Source organism: Gadus macrocephalus, chromosome 15 (genome assembly GCF_031168955.1).
Source record: "Gadus macrocephalus chromosome 15, ASM3116895v1".
NCBI classification, from domain to species: Eukaryota; Metazoa; Chordata; class Actinopteri; order Gadiformes; family Gadidae; genus Gadus; species Gadus macrocephalus.
This window is the reverse complement of record NC_082396.1, coordinates 2,291,695-2,311,297: the sequence shown is the minus strand read 5'-3', so window position 1 is coordinate 2,311,297 and position 19,603 is coordinate 2,291,695. Positions and strand designations below refer to the sequence as shown.

General features: G+C 51.6%; 1 protein-coding gene across 1 annotated transcript in view; it reads left to right on the top strand.

The window, feature by feature from the left end:
* Positions 1-19,603, top strand: part of dst (dystonin) — a 119,834-nt gene that overhangs the window by 81,431 nt on the left and 18,800 nt on the right. Inside the window, 23 exon segments of the mRNA XM_060072913.1 lie at positions 1,874-2,035; positions 2,361-2,531; positions 2,859-3,025; positions 3,392-3,551; positions 4,278-4,607; positions 4,886-4,970; positions 5,516-5,757; positions 6,488-6,694; positions 7,142-7,261; positions 7,603-7,710; positions 8,433-8,651; positions 8,991-9,194; positions 9,728-9,959; positions 10,765-10,991; positions 11,547-11,669; positions 11,791-11,892; positions 12,808-12,909; positions 13,368-13,541; positions 14,141-14,296; positions 14,844-15,041; positions 16,212-16,340; positions 16,959-17,129; positions 19,214-19,369. Of these exon segments, the coding sequence (XP_059928896.1) occupies positions 1,874-2,035; positions 2,361-2,531; positions 2,859-3,025; positions 3,392-3,551; positions 4,278-4,607; positions 4,886-4,970; positions 5,516-5,757; positions 6,488-6,694; positions 7,142-7,261; positions 7,603-7,710; positions 8,433-8,651; positions 8,991-9,194; positions 9,728-9,959; positions 10,765-10,991; positions 11,547-11,669; positions 11,791-11,892; positions 12,808-12,909; positions 13,368-13,541; positions 14,141-14,296; positions 14,844-15,041; positions 16,212-16,340; positions 16,959-17,129; positions 19,214-19,369 (3,945 nt within the window).

Below are 19,603 nucleotides of genomic sequence, written 5' to 3'. Positions count from 1 at the left end.
GAGGACTTCAACGTGGACGACTGCTACGTGCCGCAGCGCTCCATCCACGACTCGGTGCGGCTCAACGAGCACATCGACTCGGGCTCCAAGGGCAGCCTGGGGTCGCGACGCCTGGCGGGGACCCTGCCCTACGTGCACCGCACCCTCGACCCGGACGCGGGCGTGGGCCTGTGCGGCAACGGCGTGCTGTCGTCGTCCAGCGCCTTCGAGCTGCGCGGCCGCAAGCCCGCCCCGACGGACTGCGACGGGCGCTCGGCGTCCGAGGGGCTGAGGCTCAACGGCGACGTGGTCCGCGGCGCCGACGCGCTGATGCTGGCGAGGGCGGGGCTCCAGGCGGGCGTCCCCGAGAAGACGAAGGACCGCGGCCGCCGCCGCCAGCAGCATCAGCAAACCCACCAGCCGCCGCCGCCGCCGCACCGTCGGCGCTCCTGGAGGTCCTTCGCGCCCGCCCTGGCGGGCGGCGAGTACGTCAGCCGCAGCGGGAGCCTGTGCACGGAGGGCAGCGCGGCCGACGGCGGCCGGGGGCTCAGCGCGACGGGCTCGCTGACCTCGGAGGACGACTCGGGGCTGTACAGCCCCACGGCGGAGCGCGAGCGCCTCCGCGGCGGCCGCCGCCTCCGCGCGCGGCCCGGCGCCGGCACCCGGAGCCTGTCGTCCTCGGAGGCCGTGCACGCGTCCGGCGAGCTGAAGGCGGGCCGCTCGCTCAGCTCGGGCCAGGGGGAGTTCCCCTTCTCCCCGGCCCGGGACACGCCGTCCCGGTCGCCGTACGACAGCGGCAGCCTCGTTCACCCGGCGCGCCTGGGCGGCGGCCGCGGCGACAGGGAGCCCGTCCCCAACGGCGTGCTGTACCGGTACGCCGCGGGGCGGTCCTACTCCGGGTCGCGCTCCAGGACTCTGAACGGGGGCCCCGCCGCACCGTGGCGCTCCAAGGTCCCTGCGGACTACGACGAGATGTCCACGGCCGAGCTGTCCACCGTTGAGCTGTCGGAGGAGGCGGCGTCGCCCGGGGACGGCGAGCTGGTCAGCGTGCTCGTGACGCAGCCCGAGACCCGCGGGAACTCCACGGCCCCGGCCGAAGACCAGCTGCCGGCAGACCACTGTGTGGTGCAGCTCGGGGCCTCCAAATACACCATGGAGGACTTGGAGGAGTTCCTGCAGTCCGTGGAGGCCTGTCTGCCCAATGGCACCGTGCAGGCATTCGAACAATCCAGCGGCCTGGACATCCAGACTCTGTTAGCCGCCATCGCGTCATGTCCAGAAATGGACTTCATTGGTTGTTTCCCCGCACAGGTGCCCAAAAATAGCTCCCCCCTGTCTGTGGTTGTTTCTGTGCGTTCGTCAGCGATCTGGCTGAACACGTGTTTTATTAGATGACCGTGCCAGTTCAGATTAGTCTCTCCAGGCTGCGCTGCCCCGGCTTGTTCCTTGCCTATCAGATTACGTGGTGGCCGAATTAGGTTTAGCCCGCTGGTACGTCTTGGAACGTCTGGGTCTGGGTGATCGTGCGCAGCCCAGATTTGAGGGATAGCGGTGCTTCGTCTGGGGATTGGTTACAGGGAGTGGTGTGTTGTTAACTCTAATCCACGGTGGATGCTGTCATCCATCTGAAGCTCTATCTCTTAAACAGGAAAACCCTGTTTTTGGGAAGTTGCCAAAAGGGTTCTTCAAAGTCTTATCAACCTCAGCCATTCATATCCACAATAGGCAGTCACAATTGTTTTACACACAATTGAATCGTTTTGATTTCATGCACATAAGGAGCGGATTCGTGTTAGTCCGACTCTGACACGATGCATCGTTTATGTTGTAAGAAAGAAAACATGTGCGTGAGCATTCAGACGGTAACGCAGAACCTCTCCCGCCCTGAAACCAGGTGTTCGAGAAGGAGGAGATCGAGCCTCTGCAGACGGAGCTCCAGGACATCAGCTCCCTGGGCCAGGCCCTGATCCAGAGCGCCGCCAAGGCCTCCAGCACTCAGGGTCTGGAGGACGAGCTGGACAGCATCAACGCCAAGTGGAACACGCTCAACAAGAAGGTGGGCTGTTCGCCGTCAACAGGACCCGACTCCAGTCCGACCTCGGATAAACATCTTCCTTTGAGTTGTGTTTTAAGCGAGTTTACTATTATCAACGCGGTGTTTATTGTTCAGATGATGACGTCGTCCACGTCTCCCTCTTTGTAACCAGCTGTATCATCACACATCCATGATAGTGTGGAGGGGTATCGCATGGAAGTCAATGTACAGAATGTTCCGGATTTCATTGATTGGTTTATTTTCATTAGTTAATTTCATAATTGGGACTGTTTGCACTCGACCTGAAACAACAGCTGACGTATATGTTTATAATTGTTTCACGTAGGTCGCCGAGCGGTCGGCCCAGCTCCACGAAGCCCTGCTGCATTGTGGGAGATTCCAGGACGCCCTGGAGTCGTTGCTCAGCTGGCTGACCGACACAGAGGAGCTGGTGTCCAATCAGAAGGCTCCGTCCGCCGAGTTCAAAGTGGTCAAGGCGCAGATCCAGGAACAGAAGGTCAGCCGGTGACAGTACACACTAACAACACACTTAAGTGCACACTTGAACAACAAACACGCGCACACGCACACTGGCGCCAGCGACACCCTTTAAGATCAACACAGAGTGTCAGACATCCACCCCTCATTTTATTACCGCCCCCCCGATCGTGAACCGTCTGCGAGGGAACAAACAGGCTGAACCTCATCCACACCTCACAAACGTCTAATCAATTGACACCTTTTACTCCTTTCTTTCTTCCCCTCGACCACGGAGCCATATTTCTTGTCACACGGTGTAATAAAGCTGCCTCCCTTAACTCCCTCCATTGTTTGCCTTTGACAGCTCCTCCAGAGACTGCTGGACGACCGCAGGCCCACGGTGGAGCTGATCAAGAAGGAAGGGGGCAAGGTGGCGGAGCTGGCAGAGTCTGTGGACCGGGACAAGGTGGCCAGGGAGATGGAGGGCCTCGGGCAGAGGTGGGACACGCTGCTCAAGAAGGCTGAGAACAGGTTTGTGTCGTTCTCAAACCCCCTCGGTGTAACAGTCGATATTGTGTTTCATGAGGATGATCCAGTTTAGTAAGAAGTGGAAGAGTCACACTTTGAAAACATTGTGTTGTTGTGACTTGACACTTGAAGGTTTTAGGCAGCGAGTAATCCACTAAGTACTTTCACCGAGGTTTTCTATAAAGTAAACAGAAATGATCCTGAAGCTTCCTAGAAAACCCGAATCAAAGTGAACTCTGTGACTCCCCTTTGAACAAATGTGTTATTGTTGGTCTGAGTTGAGCATGTGTGGCCTGTTGACTTTATCTTGTGGAACGTATCGGCGTGTATTGTAGATCATTTTTATGACTTTGGTTTTAATGTTGGCAGACACAAGCAGCTAGAGAGCATCCTGGTCGTCACACAGAAGTTCCACGAAACCCTGGAGCCGCTCTCTGATTGGCTGCAGGCTACAGAGAAGCACCTGGCCAACTCTGAACCCATTGGCACAGAGTCGTCCAAACTGGAGAAGCAGATCTCCCAGCAAAAGGTACCCTATTGGTTCTCTGTCCTTGTACCTCACGCTCACTTTAAGTTATGTTTGATTCATTTGTTTCCTAAGTTATTTATATTTTAGCTAGGGCTGGGTAAAAAAATAGATTTAATAGATTTTGGATCGAGTTCATTTAAATTTTGCAATATCGCCTTATTGCAATTTGCAGTTATGTAATTTTGTAGTTCAAGTACACTTTCACTTTTCACAATTCCTTTCTAAATTTCAAATTTGCACTTTTGAGACTTGAGACAGTTTTGTTTACAGCTCAAGTTTAATCTGTCCAATTTACAAGTTTTGCACTTGAAACCTGTTGTTTAAGATGAAGAGAAAAAATAAAGTGCGTATGTATTTTTTAACACAGTTGAGCCATTTTCATTACTTAAGAGCAGATTGAATCGAATCTAATCGTGATTAAACGATTCAGGACCTTATGAATCGAAATCGAATCGATTTAGTAAATTGGCCACGATACCCAGCCCTAACTTTAGCCTTATGTTCCATTCTGGTTTCCATTTTTGGAAACCAGATAATCCATCACGTCCTGTTTTCATTTTATCATTTCCCTTTCTTTTCGTTGCATGTTTTGTGTTTTCCGTCTCGTTTTCCGTCTCGTTTTCCGTCTCGTTCCGTGTCGTTTTTCGTTCCTGCCCCCCCTCCCCCCTCCCCCCATGCCCCCCTCCTCCCTCCCCCTCCCCCGCCCCGTCCCTCGCGGCCTCCCAGGCCTTAGAGGAGGAGATCCTCAGCCACAGCCGCGACCTGTGCCAGGCGCTCAGCCTGGGCCAGATGCTGCGGGGCGCGGTGAGCTCGGTGGACGACGTGGACCTGGTGCAGGTGCGGCTGGACGCCACGCAGGCGTCCTACATCGAGCTCCAGGAGCGCTGCCGCCGCCGCGCAGACACGCTGCGCCAGGCGCTGGCCAACGCCCGGCTGTTCGGCGAGGACGAGGTGGCGCTCATGACCTGGCTGAGCGAGGCCCACGGCCGGCTCAGCGAGGCCGGCGTGCAAGACCCCCGGCCGGACGCGCTGGATGGACAGCTGGCGGAGCAACGGGTATAGAGTGCACACCCCCCCCCCCCGTCCTGAAGGGGACCCCCGTAACCTCCCCCCCCTCCTCCCAACCTACCCCACCGCACCCCACCCGAGTGGTGTCGGATCGCTCATTCATACATTTATGATTTGTTGTCGTTTGTGTATTTTATTTCGTGTTATCTCCGATGGGATGCTGTGCGGTACAGTCTCACAGCGTGGGTCTGTGTGTCCGCTCTGGTGGGGCTCGTTCTCGTTGACGTGTTTTTGAAGGACTTTGGTTTTCGGTCTTGGGTTTCCAGGCTCTCCAGGAGGACATTAAGCTGAGGCGGCAGAACGTAGACCAGGCCATCGCCAACGGCATGGAGCTGCTGAAACAGACCACCGGTAAGAGTCCACCCAGAGACAGACACAGCGTCTGCCAGAGTCACACCCATAAAGATAATTACTAGTGCTGTCGGTTAAACACGTTGTTAACAGCGTTAACGCAAACCAATTTTAACGGCGTTAATTTTTTTATCGCGCGATTAACGCAATTGTATTGTAACAAAGAAGCAGTAGCCTGACTGCTATGTTCAAGGCAGTATGTTTGTATGTTCATCGTTTAATTGCACTATAGGCATTTTTTTTGTATCGTCCTGTTTTGATCAGTATATGCCAATGTTGTTATCAATAAAAAAACCTTTGCACAAGGCAAGCCGATGCACTTCTCCATGTTGATAAGAGCACTAAAATTAGAACAATTGATGGGACAAAGAAATCAAGGGATATTTAGCATATTAAAAAAAATGCGATTAATCTTGAGTTAACCATGACATTAATGTGATTAATCGCTATTAAATATTTTAATCGCTTGACAGCACTAGTATAAATGCATGATGCCCAGGTGCTCAGACACCCACCATTCGCGTCTCCGTCGTCTTCCCTCCCAGGCGACGAGGTGGTCGCCATCCAGGGCAAACTGGACGGGATCAAGACCAAGTACGCTGAGATCGACACCATGAGCCGGGGCGTGTGTGACAACCTGCAGAGGGTGCTGGGCCTGTCCACCGAGCTGCAGAGCACCCACCAGGAGCTGGACTCCTGGCTGGGGGGGGTGGAGGCCGAGGTCAGCTCCTTCGCCGGCCTGAAGCCCGTCGGAGAGGAGCTCACCCAGGCCCAGGACAGACAGAAGGTACGGGCGGTGGGTGTGTGTGTGTGTGTGTGTGTGTGTGTGTGTGTGTGTGTGTGTGTGTGTGTGTGTGTGTGTGTGTGTGTGTGTGTGTGTGTGTGTGTGTGGGTGGAAGTGGGGGTGTTTGTTTTTGTTTGTCTGTGTGTGTGTGTGTGTGCGTGCGTGTGTGGGTGGAAGTGGGGGTGTTTGTCTGTGTTTGTCTGTGTGTGTGTGTGTGTGTGTGTGGGTCGGTGGAAGTGGGGGTGTTTGTATGTGTCTGTGTTTGTGTGTGTGTGTGTGTGCGTGCGTGTGTGTGTGTGTGTGTGTGTGTGTGTGTGCGTGTGTGTGCGTGTGTGTGTGTGTGTGTGTGTGTGTGTGCGTGTGTGTGTCGGAGCTATTGCAGGATGCTAATGTGATTTTCTTTGTGATTTTCTGGAAGCAAAAGCTCGTACATAAAACTGTCGGAAACTTTCCCTGTGTCTGTTTTCTTTCCGACGTTAACTTTTTTCCCAACAATTAACCTCGGCACAGTCGAGGTTCTCCACGTATAAACGTTTCTGGACGCATAAAAGCACAGTTATTTTCTTTGTTTTGTAATCTATGTCATAGACTTAATGACCTAGTTAATAAGTGAATCAGCGTCGTGAAATAAACAGCGGCCATTACGATGAGTGTAACGGTCGGTCGGGCTGGACCACGGACCACACTGATACCTACCGGACCCTCTCCCCCCCCCCCCCCCCCCCCCTGTCAGGCCCTGCTGAAGGAGGCCAAGGAACGGAAGCCCCTGGTGGACAAACTGAACGAGCTGAGCGGCTCGCTGCTCGACCTGGTTCCCTGGCACGCCCGCGAGGGCCTCGACAAGCTGGTCACCGCCGGCAACGGCCGCTACCGGGCCCTCAGCGACGCCGTCACCCAGCACGTGGACCGGATCAACGCCGACATGCTCAAGTCCCAGCAGGTAAGGCCTCCGCATCTGGGGAGCTCCTCGGTTTGAACACCCCCCCCCACCCCACCCCACCCCCATGTGCCCCCCGTCTCATCTGAAGGCACCCTCGGGCAAGATGCCTACACCCCTCCCGGCTCGATAATGACACGCATCTATCGAACGTATTCCCTGTGAGTTGCCCCGGATCAAATCAAAATGAATAAACAGTAAATGATTCAGTGGAGTCGCTGAATCCATATCCTCCAAAAACTCCCTGACCTCTGAACGATCGGACCGTGGAATAGTGAGGCTCCTGTCCCCCATGTTTGCGTCGTCCACCCCTAACAAACCATAAACTTGGGGTAAACGCCGCGGCGGCGTTTACCCCAAGTTTATGGTTTGTTAGGGGTGGACGACGCAAAAAATACAATTTGAGTTGTATTTTGTGTGTTGACCCGTGCTGCTGCGCTGTGATTACAGTTCGGAGAGGCGGCGGACGCTGAGCTGGCCTGGCTCAGCGAGGCCCAGGACCGGCTGCAGTCCATGGGGGAGATCCGGCTGGAGCAGGATCAGACCCTCGCCCAGCTCCAGGCTCAGAAGGTCAGTCCTGTCCTCCATGGATTGATGTGTGTGTGTGTGTGTGTGTGTGTGTGTGTGTGTGTGTGTGTGTGTGTGTGTGTGTGTGTGTGTGTGTGTGTGTGTGTGTGCGTGTGTTGTTATGTGTCTGTCTGTCTGTCTGTCTGTCTGTCTGTCTGTCTGTCTGTCTGTCTGTCTGTGTGTGTGTGTGTGTGTGTATTGTGGTGTGAGTGAGCGAGTGAGCGTGTGAGCGTGTGAGTGTCTGTGTGTGTGTCTCTGTCTTAAAGGGTCTTAAAGGGTACGGGGACAAACGAAGGAGGTCAACCCAGGTATTGATCGCCAGTCAACTCCCTGTGATCCCCCAGGTGTTCTCCATGGACATCATGAGGCACAAAGACAGTGTGGACGAGCTGGTGAATACGGGCAAGGCCATCATGGACAGCAAGAACCCCGAGGAGAAGGAAGTCCTCCAGGTGGGAAGAATGAAAACAGAACAATACGACGTCCAACCAGAGTCCAGACCGTCTCTGTGGCCTGAACGCTCATATCTGATTCTATATTTAAGTTGTATTTTGATACAATTTTGAACGTTCATATTTAATAGGGCTGGGTATTGCCAGGTGCCTCACAATTCAATTCAATTTCATTCTTTAGGTCTTGATTCGATTCGATATCAATTCAGTTCGATATTGATCCGATTGCTTCGATATCGATTCAATAATGCGTGCAGATGACAAAAATATCTAAACATTATTTAGAATGAACCATTTCAAAATTAATTTACCATTTCATTGTGCTTTAACTAGCAAAAAGGGAATACACCATTGTATAGTATTTCTTCTGAGCTAAACTTGCAGCATAAAAGCAATAATCACAACACGGACAAATGAAAAGGGCATGTACATTTAGGCATACTCGCTTCTAGAGTACAATGACTGAGTATGCTTCTTTTTTTCTTTTTTTTTTCTTTTTCTTTTTTTAATGTAAATAATCAATTTCCAAAAGATTCTGAATCGAAATTGAATCGAGAACAAATTAATTGCAGTGCATTGATGAATCGGTATTTTAATCCGACCCTAATATTTAATATAAAACAATTGTTTTTGCAAATCAACAACAATACATCAATGCAATTTAAAAGGGTAAAGGTTATTATCTTTGCGACGCTATCCAACGCCCTCCTCCGTCCCCGCAGGCGAAGAGTCGGGCACTGGTGGAGAGGTACGCGGCGGTCAGCCAGCTGAACTCGGAGCGCTGTCTGCAGCTGGAGCGCGCCCAGTCCCTGGCCGGCCAGTTCTGGGAGACCTACGAGGAGCTGTGCCCCTGGCTCCAGGACACCCTGGCCGCCTTCAGCCAGCTGCACCTCCCCGCCATCGAGTACGAGACCCTGAGGCGGCAGCAGGAGGAGCTGAGGGTCAGTGCCACGCCCCCTACGACCGGCCGCCATTTAAAACCCGACCGCCGCAGTGTCTTAGCTTTAGCCACGGTCGCCTGTAGTCTGACTCGTTTATGCTTTATTGATGTCAATGTGTCTTTATAATCGAATACGCACGATTACTTTTTTGTTGTTAGCACTTTCTGTGTATCTTTGAGTATTAGTAGGAAAGGGTTAGGGTTAGGGTTAGGTTTAGGGTTAGCCCTAACCCTAAATACATACATAAAACATACATTATCATCATCCTCGTCACGAGACATGATCAGCGACATGTCTGGACCTCATCCCCCTCCTCCTCCCCCTCCTCCTCCACTGCAGCAAATGAGAGAGCTGATCGCCGAGCACAAGCCCCACATCGACAAGATGAACAAGACGGGACCCCAGCTGCTGGAGCTCAGCCCCCTGGAGGGGGAGCCCATCAGGGAGAAGTACACGTCCACCGACCGGCTGTACGCCAAGCTGAAGGCCGACGTCACGCAGAGAGCCGCCACCCTGGACGAGGCCATCTCCAAGTCCACTCAGGTGGGAGGGCTTTGTGTTCGATCGCCGGTTACCCCGGCAACACCACCATTTACTTTATTTCACGTTCGTGACGCTCTTGGGCTTTACTTCTTGTACAGCTGACTTTTTTGTTTGGAATCACATCCCGAATTTCGGAAAGAATGATGATGATGTTATCGTGTCGAACACGGTTTAATAGAATGCAACCAATCAACGGTTATTTAAAAACCAAATGCGGCTTGTTCGCTCCGATTTCTGTTAGCGATCCAGAAGTCCACTCAGGTGCGCCGTGTTTCTGCTCGATCGGTGGTCACGCTACCTCGTTATTAACTTTTTTTTTATGATCCTGACGCTCCTGGACTTCACTTTTTCTTCTTTGTTTAGACATCCCGAATACACCAACAATTTGAAATTTATCATATCTAATATGGTGTAATCGAATGCAACCGATCACTGGTTATTAAAAACCAAAAGCGGCTTGTTCTCTCCGATTTCCATTAGCTAACAAAACTTTGTTTTTCTCACCGTCCTTCCGTCTCGTTCCTCCCGCCCAGTTCCACGACAAGATCGACCCGATGCTGGAGTCCCTGGAGCGGATGTCGGAGAGGCTGCGCCAGCCCCCCTCCATCTCGGTGGAGGTGGAGAAGATCCGCGAGCAGCTGACGGAGAACAAGGCGGGGTCCATGGACCTGGAGAAGCTGCAGCCGTCCTACGAGATGCTGAGGCAGCGCGGCGAGGAGATGATCGCCCGATCGGAAGGCGCTGACAAGGACCTCTCCGCCAAAGGTACGGGCCGGGTCCCCTCTGCATTCAGACTGGGGAGCCCCGCCCATTCTGCCGGCGATTTGAGTTCGCCCTGCAGAAGGGTCTGGAGAAGAGCAATACATTTCTTTCTATTTTCAATGCATTTTTGCGGGAGCCAATCACCAAGCTGGCTTTTCCCCCTGGCGCACTATTGGCTGGTTTAACACGATGGCGACAGGGAAGCGACGGCAAGCAGCCAATTGCGTACAGAGTCATATGAACTAGAAAAACAACAGCAGCTTCCCCAGACCAACGTGCAATCTACGATTGAGCTTGGTCTGGCAATAGCCAGGCTACACTGCACTGCCAGTTCTACTTCTTGCCGCTCGGTCAACTGGCACATCTCCTGGTCCAACTTGTTGAATGTTGACTGTCTTCCAGTCAATTGAAAATACTTTTTCATTGACTAACAATGTGCTCTGATACCTAAAGCTTCTTTGCTTCGATTTTTTTGTCGCTACTCAGATTTAGATTGTGTGCGTGTCATTTTCATGTGTGCTTGATTGTCCTCAGCCTCCGTGTAAGTTAAAGTAAAGCGTCTGCTGAATTAGTAAAAGGGTAGATTCCAGGTATGGGCTGAGGGCCTCGAGCTCGAGGGGGCCTACACACTGTAGAGTTTGATTGGTTTGAACCCGTGACCTTTCGGGCTTGGTGCGTCAAACACCCCAGCCCTTAAAGAGACTTCCTGACCTTGCGTCGTGTCACACATGTGTGGTTGGTTACGCTATCCTCCTCGAAACAACGACTTTCCCTTCTCTCCCCCCCCGCCCCCCCGCCCGCCCCGTAGCGGTCCAAGACAAGCTGGACCAGATGGTGTTCCTGTGGCAGGACATCCAGGCCCTGCAGGAGGAGCGCGAGGCCAAGCTGCTGGACGTGATGGACCTGGCCGACAAGTTCTGGTGCGAGCACTGTGCCCTCCTCATCACCACCAAGGACAGCCAGGACCTGCTGAAGGAGCTGGAGGAGCCAGGGGTGGACCCCTCCGTGGTCAAGCAGCAGCTGGAGTTTGTGGAGGTGAGCAGGGCATCCATGCAGGGAAACGTTAGCCTCATGGCAGGGTGGAGCTCTCTTTGCTGAGCTTGGAGGCCTGACGATGTTGGGGACATTTTGGAAGCGCTAAAATGCGCTCAAATACGGTATGGGGCATAGAAGTATGTATGCCTGTCCTTCGATTTTCATTGACACCCGTTCATCCGATCGTCTTGAGACTTGGCGTGTGTATTGCCAGGGGCCGAGGAAACAGGGTCTCGAGTGTGAAGTTGTTTGGATGAGCGGTTCTTGAGAGAAGACTGCAAGCACGATGCACGATGCAGTCCATGCAAAGCAGTACTATCAGTACACTGCACTAGTAATTATAATAATCATAACGTTGCATTTCCGATTCCCAGGGCTACTCTGCACTCTGTGGTCTTGGATCTAACTTGTAATGTTGGGCTAAATGCGTACATGTAAATGTCATTGTATTCGTCGTTCGATTGTTACCGGTGATTTAGCGAGAGTGGACGAGACAGTTGAGGTTTCTCACTCAGCTTTGATCTAAACGTTGTCTTCTTCACGACCCAAACCCAGGGATTCAAGGAGGAGATCGACGGCCTTCAAGAGGAGCTGGAAGTGGTCCAGAACCTCGGCACAGAACTCATGACCGCCTGCGGAGAACCGGACAAACCCATCATGAAGAAAAGCCTCGATGAGGTAGAACGAGACAAAAAAAGAAATAATTCGGACTGCTGTTGTTTCTGGTCATCGGTCTTCATACCGATGTGTGTAGGATGGGGGGACCTCTAAAGTGTTGCTGTTGTTCTCTGTTCTCCAGGTCAACTTGGCCTGGGAGAACCTGGATAAGACCTGGAAGGAGAGGGTGGAGAGGTTGGAGGAGGCCATGCAGGCCGCAGTGCAGTTCCAGGATGGCCTACAGGTATTTCCCAATGCAGTTCAAGTGTAGTCGGTTGGTTCCGAGTGCTGAATGTAGGCAGCATCCAGTGAGAGAAGGAATGGAGTGATTGGAACGTCCCTCGGCACAGCACGTCGACGCACGTGTCTGCTGTGCTTTTTATTTGGAAAGATTGTTTTACTGGATATACAATAAAAAAAGGCACTGGTGTCTTTCGGAAAAATAGCTTTCCATTAAACAGAGGTTGACTTTTTTATTTCGTGTGTTTTTTTTGGGAGGAAGGGGAGAAAGTAGTACAGACTAATAAATCAGAAGATAAAGATTTCGAGTTTCTATCTGGGATTTCTCAGATCAAAGCCAAGTTTATCCTTTGGCTTACTTAGATAACCTCAAACAACCAAACCATTTATGAGAGCCATATAACTCTAAACATCAACCACTCAGAGCTGCCCTGCTTGAATAAAACTTTTGCTTTTCTTGTCAAATATCTCTTAAGACAGTTTAACGATGCTAAATTGGTCTGTTCTGAGTGGTTTGATCCAACACTGTCAGAGATGTTAGCTTTTGAAGTCTGAGGGCTTTTTTATCTTTTCAAATTAATTGGTCTTATACCGACCGCAAAGACGCAACGACTTGCATTTGAGCTTACTACATAGGGGGAGAAAGTGGATGAATCTGAGCAACAAAACAATTCTTTGGCTCGGGGAAGAAATAATTGCACCCGAAGTAGTGTTGATAAAGTGGGATAAAGGTGCTGTAATGGTGGGATAATGGTGTGAAAAAGGTGAGGGCTAAGGATGTGATTAGGGTGTGATAAAGCTGTGATAAAGCTGTGATGATGGTGGGATAATGGTTTTGATGACGGTGTGATGACGGTGTGATAGTGGTGGGATAAGGGTCTGATTACGGTGTGCTCACGGTGGATGCTGTGCACCACAGGGCATGTTCGACTGGGTGGACATCCTGGAGAGCAAGCTGGACTCCATGCCCCCCGTGGGCACCGACGTGGACACGGTGAAGCAGCAGCTCGCCGACCTCAAGGTGAAGTGCTCTAGTGTTCGCTGCTCTGCCAAACGTCGGACGCTCTGCGTGCACGCTCCATGCCGCACACACTCTGAGAAGGCGTTTGCGTTCTCAAGGCTCGTGGATTCTACAATGCTTGTTTTCCTTTGTCCCTTTATTGACATAGCTTTGCATTACGACAGATCCAATAGCAGCTGTGTTTGTGCCGCTCACTATTTGAAGATTGAAGAGCCAACAAATCATAACGGCGCTGTTGCTTTGATGTAGCTGGAGCCAAAGAATAGGATCAGATGTATAATATAGTCTGCAGCTCTTTGTATATCTATTGACTGGTTGGTGTGTTTGTGTGTTTCTATGTGTGTGTATATGGTTGTGCATTTGTATTTATGTGTGTGTGTGTGTGTGTGCGTGTGTGTATGTGTGTGTGTGTGTGTGTGTGTGTGTGTGTGTGTGTGTGTGTGCGTGTGTGTCTGCAGGAGTACAAGGGGGAGGCGTACCAGCTGCAGATCGAGCTGGAGCGCCTGAACCACGCGGCGGGCCTGCTGCTGAAGAAGGTGACGGACGAGGCGGACCGCAGCGCCATCCAGGAGCCCATGGCCGAGCTCAAGATGCTCTGGGACAACCTGGACGAGAAGATCATCAACCGACAGGTCAGAGAGAGGGACAGTCCCCCACCAGCCCCACATGTTACTGAACTGAACACATACCATTATACTGTTTCGTTGTTAACACCATCATGTCACTGACTGGCCAGAGGTCAGATGGTCAACTGATCAAATGGTATAAGATCCCATCGTATATATTTTTTTAATATTTAATCTGTAAAAATAGTAGAAGATTCAACCATGAAATTGTTTTTTTCGAGTTTAAGGGAGATTTCTTTGGTTAGATCCGCCTATTTAACTTTCATACGTTTTTCTAATATTTTGGTTGTGTCCATCACCGGTAGAACTAGTAACTATTCAACCACCCAAAGATAACCCAGGTTCTTTTTAGATCTTTTAATGATTATTTTGGTTTCAAGGATTGTCGTTGGATTACAGACCCCTCAACTTTACTCAACATTACTCAACCGCGATATTTGTGTCAATGTGTGAATTATTTCGGTTTAAAAGGATTTCTGTTGGGTTACAGACAGTTACTCCAACCTGTATATGTGTGTCAATGTGTGAATTATCTTGATTCAAACAGATCTTTGCGGTCTTACCGTCAGTCACTCAACCTGTATCTCTGCCTCAATGTGTTGCAGCACAAGCTGGAGGGGGGGCTGCTGGCCCTGGGTCAGTTCCAGCACGCGCTGGACGAGCTGCTGGCCTGGATGTCCCACACGGACGAGCTCCTGGGGGAGCAGAGGAAGGCCGGGGGGGACCCCAAGGCCATCGAGATCGAGCTCGCCAAGCACCACGTAAGCCCCGCCCCCGCCGCCCCTCAGGCCTGTTCGCCGCCGGAGGGAGACAACGACACGCCGCTGATGACGAGCGAGACGCCCGACATCGACCAATCAGAATCATCCCGGGATTTATTTATTTTTTTATTGCACTCGACGCAAAACACGAACCACGCCGCCCTTCGGTCCGGATAGTGCTTTCGGAAAAATGAGTTCACTTAATGGTCGCCGGCTTATCTATAAACAGAGAGCACACGATGCACGCTTGCAAGATTAACCCACTCCTGATATAAATGTCCTCTATGGTATAATACTCCAATATCATAATACACGCTTAGAATTATATAAGCTCTTGGTTTAGATCATGAAGGCAACCCGTACAGTCGTACATGTTGACTAAATTGGCCTCTCTCTCTCTCTCTCTCTCTCTCTCTCTCTCTCTCTCTCTCTCTCTCTCTCCCTCTCCCTCTCTCTCTCTCTCTCTCTCTCTCTCTCTCTCTCTCTCTCTCTCTGCCCCTCTCTCCCCCTCTCTCTCTCTCTCTCCCTCCCCCCCCCCCCCCTCCAGGTCCTGGAGAACGACGTGCTGGCCCACAAGACGACGGTGGAGACGGTGCAGCGGGCGGGCGGGGAGTTGGTTCAGTCCAGTGCGGGGGAGGAGGCCTCGGCGCTGCAGACCCGGCTGGACCACCTCAACCAGCGGTGGACCGTCATCCTGGAGAGGACCGGCCTGAGGAGGCAGCAGCTGGAGAGCTCTCTGCTTCAGGTATATGTATACAGATATATACCACAAAAACTACAAAAATGGCGGCCGTCTGGCCGTCATCTTTGTAGTTTTTGTGGTATATACCACTCGTACGTTAACCACCTAGGCAATATGGCTCTAATCAATATATATTTTTAAATATAAATAAACACACAATTATTAGGTATTTACAGAGTATCTGAGGGTACCTTTTTTCAGTTATCATTATATATATGTTCAATACAATTTGTATAAATATATGAATACATATTTAAATATTTGTACAGTCAAGAACTAATTTGACTCCATGAGGTAATGGTGTTTGAGCTTTCATCTCTGTGGAACCTCAAAAGATGGACGTATTCCTATCTCCAGGAGGGGATAGAGTTTGTTCAACCTCCCTCTTCTCAGCAGGGTTTTAAATCACACGGTTGCTCTTTAAGGAGTGGAATTACAGGTCCCTCCTCCTCCCCCTCCTCCCCCTCCTCCCCCTCCTCCTCCTCCTCCTCCTCCTCCTCCTCCTCCTCATTCCTGTGCCGTCCCTGCTGTCTCTATTCATAACTCCTCACACCACGCGGAGGCGCTTTGATCTGGCCTGGGAATACAGGGAGTGTAAATAATAAGCAAACATGTTCTTTAGCGCAGTGGGAAAGGGGAGTTGTTGTGTTTAAATGTGTTTGTTGCTTTGACATATGGGTAAAGCTGAGAGCCAGAGTGAATTGCGACTCTGTCATGAATGAGTTCTGTCTCTCTGCAAAGCCTTCTCATGCATTCATGCAAAGATTCGTTTTGATACCCTGCAAAAGTCACTCGTATGAAAACTTTCCAATATCTTAAATACCTGGAATAATTTCGGCACTTTGATAGGATGTAATCATGTTTTCACTTTGGCATCGACATACAGAAAGGAGAGATGATGTTAAATTAAGACCTTGTTTAATCCTCAAATTCAGAACAGAATTTCATTAATGTATTCATTAATCTACTTTATTGATTTAATCGCTCCGTATTGTTGTCTTCAACCCTGTAAACAACACCAGTCTCTTCCTCTGTGGTTAAACGGGTCAGAAAGGGGGTTCAATTAATAAGTCAACTCCTAGCTTCCCCCGGCGCCGCGGCGGTCCTCCAGACAATGGCTGCCCTCTCACCTTTTGTCCCTCTCACCCGGGGTGCGTTGCATTGTGTTTGCAGGCCCAGGGTTTCCATGGCGAGATCGAAGATATGCAGCAGTGGCTGAAAGACACGGAGCGTCAGCTGTTGGCATCAAAGGCGGTGGGAGGCTTACCAGACACGGCTCGGGAACAGCTTAGCGTCCATCTGGTAGGTCTTTAAACAATATGAAAGCACCGCCATGCAGATGGCAGCCTGGGAGAGGGCTAAATAAGACCAGGTCTCATTTTGACACTGTGTTTTAGCTCAAGTGTGACAATTAAATGACACTGTGGGAAAAAAGAGTTATGTGGAACCACTTGTAATGCCCCCAGTGCAACAAGAAAAAAAATGTGTGGTGTGAATTGTACCGTGTGAATGTCTTCCATTAAAATGGATTCACAACCCCACACCCCCCCTGCTACCCAGGCCTGGGGGAGGGGAACGCATTACACGTTGGGGAAACAATTGTGCGCTTGTGCGTGTGTAATGAGACTGTGTGTGTGTGTGTCTGTGTCTGTGTGTGTGTGTGTGTGTGTGGGTGTATCAACCCTATTTAAATCACCAATTACACGTTTCTTTCGCGGTTTCATCGTGTCCCCGTCGATAACCTTATCTCAGCGGGTCACCGTCTGCAGCCCCTCCTGCTCCTTCAGTCCCACGTCCTCAGTCCTCCCTTAATAACCAGCGTCGGCAAGAGACAAGACCCCAGTGTGCCCCCCCCCCCCCCCCACCCTGGCCCCCCTTGCTCTAACGTCCCCCCCCCCCCCCCCCCCCTGCTGTGAACAGGAGCTGTGTGCCGCCCTGGAGGCGAAGGAGGAGCTGTACGGCACGCTGGTCACCAAAGGTCAGCAGCTGCTGACCCTGACCCCCGAGGGTCTGGACAGCAACACGGAGCAGGACCTGGCCAACCTCCGGGACAAGTGGGAGGCCGTGCGGACCAAGGTGGCCGAGAGAAAGGTGCGGTGAGAGCTGGAGGTTTACCCCTCTTCCCCCCCCCCCCCCCCCCCCCTGTTTGGATGTGTTTTTTATGGCATGTGCCAGGAAAGCACCATTGTGTGCCGTATCCTTTGGGGTGGAAATGCGTGTGAAGGAAGAGCGGAGTGGAGGCCTGAGGTCAAGGCTCACGGGTAAATGTGATCGTGTACATTCATAACAGCTGCTGGTGACACACAGAACACCTGCAGTAGCAGTACATATAGAATGACTTTGTTTGGACGGTTGCTCTTTGCATTGGACTGATTCAGTTTAACGAGTGTCCAATCACAGGCGGTTAAAGGCCATGGAAGGATTGCTTCCATTGTAGGCATGGCATGTGCAAACAAACCTTACTTACAGCCATCAAAGGTATGGCGTGTTGGCCCAAGGTTCAGCCAGGTGTAACATAGAGGTTGTTCACTGCAGTGATCCTCTTGAAGGGGTTAAACTAGTCCTGCAGTGTGAATACACAGTGGGGACACGGCGTTGAACCTCTTGAAGGGGTTGAGTCTGAAGGAGACGGGGGTCAGCCATGTACCCCGACAGCGCCTGGGTGTGTGCGTGTGTGTGTGTGTGCGTGGTGCGCGTGTGTGTGAACCTCTAATCCGCCCTCCACCAGTGCCACCGGTAATGAAGGGAGAAGGACTGCCAGGCCAGCTGCCAAAGGCGGGGGGGGGGGGGGGGGGGGGGGGGGGGGGGGGGAAGGAGGGTGTGTGTGTGGGGGGGGGGGGGGGGTTGGGTTAGCATGGAGGAACAACAAGGGGGGGGGGGGGGGGGGGGGGGGGTGTCCTGTGTTGTGTTTTTACGGCCAGCGCAGGACAAGTGAATCCACGTCAGTCGGAAATAACAGAGTCAGTGAGGTGCAGGAGGTTTTGGTTAAAAAAAACGTAGATGAAGTCATGGTACTTATGACAGTTGATAGATAGCGTGTCAACTGTAAAAAATACAGAGACGTTCAAAGTCTTTTTTTAACGTGTAGCGTGTCATTCCGGGAACAGGCAAATGAGAGACCAGAGCCTCGTGTACAAATTGCGGCCTTTTCTAAAACTCTTGCCAGAATTACTATTTTTAAACCTTTAACTGTTTTTAAAGCTGTTCAAACTGCCTGATAATGTAGGCTCCAGTCTGCTAGGTGCCCGCATATCTTTCCTCCGGCCCCCGAACACACTGGCTACCTATTTCAAAACAGTATCTCTTAAAACAATAAAAGCGCAGCCCGCCTGCTCGTGTTTCTCTGCGGTGACGCCGGCGGTCGCCCTGGGCTACTCGGACAACGGCGACGTCTGTGACTTATTAGACCCCAGCGGTAGATAAACATAAACCATTAGCGCCGTAATGTCATCACAGGGACGCTGAGCGTAGCCTGATTAAGGGGTTTCCGCGCTGGTCTTTTACTTAAGCCCGCACGGCTGCGGGGAAATCTCAATTCGGGCAGGGGCTTATCATGCTATTACTGCCCCATCATCCGAGCCCTCATGAGACCCCAGCTTCCTGCCGCGTGGGTTAATAGACGGGGACGGAACCGCGATGTCATTCCCCGTCGTTCGCCTCACCACAGCTAGGGATCCACAGCTGTGTGTAGGAGTGAAACGTACAAGATGAATCGTACTGGTTTCGGTCAAAGCAAGATGTTCGGCAGGTGTTTTTTATGGGTGGGGGGGTGAGAAACGTGCCCCGCCGTACGTCATCATTAAACAGTTGAAGGTTCGAGTAAATCAACGTGTCCACACGTGTCCACATCTGCTTGTGTTTTTATGCAGAGGTTTTAACACGGTGTCTCTGTGTGTGTGCATGTGTGTGTGTGCCTGCATGTGCGCGTGTTTGTGTGTGCTTGTGCATGTGTGCCGTGCGTGCACAGGTTTGAGTGTGTGCATGTTTTTGCGTGCGTGAATGGGTGCTTACGCGCGTACCCATGTGTGTGTGCGTGTATGTGTGTGTTGTGTGCGGTGTGTCAGCGAGGTGTTGTTCCACTTTCTTACGACAAATGTACTTATTGTATGTCACTTTGGATAAAAGCGTCTACTAAACGCCCTAAATGTTAACGTAATGTGAACGTGTTCCTGCAGGTGAAACTGGAGGAAGCCCTGTCGGTGGCGACGGACTTCCACGACTCCCTGCAGGACTTCATCAACTGGCTGACCCAGGCCGAGCAGACCCTCACCATGGTGTCCCCCGCCTCGCTCATCATGGACACCGTCATGTTCCAGATCGACGAGCACAAGGTGAGGTGTCCCCGTGCCCCCTCCTGGCGGAACGGTGGTACTGCCGGGTTAATCACGCTGGTACCGCTGTGATGCTAACCAGGACCTGTGAGGTCATTGTTTGATGGCTGCCATTTATCTTAATCAAGCCCCGTGTGTTATAGTCAGGAGATGTGAGTCGTTGTTTTTGGGGGTGTCTTTAGTTGGAAGAATGTGTGTTGTGCATGGTTTGGATTGAGGGTGTGTGTTCTGATG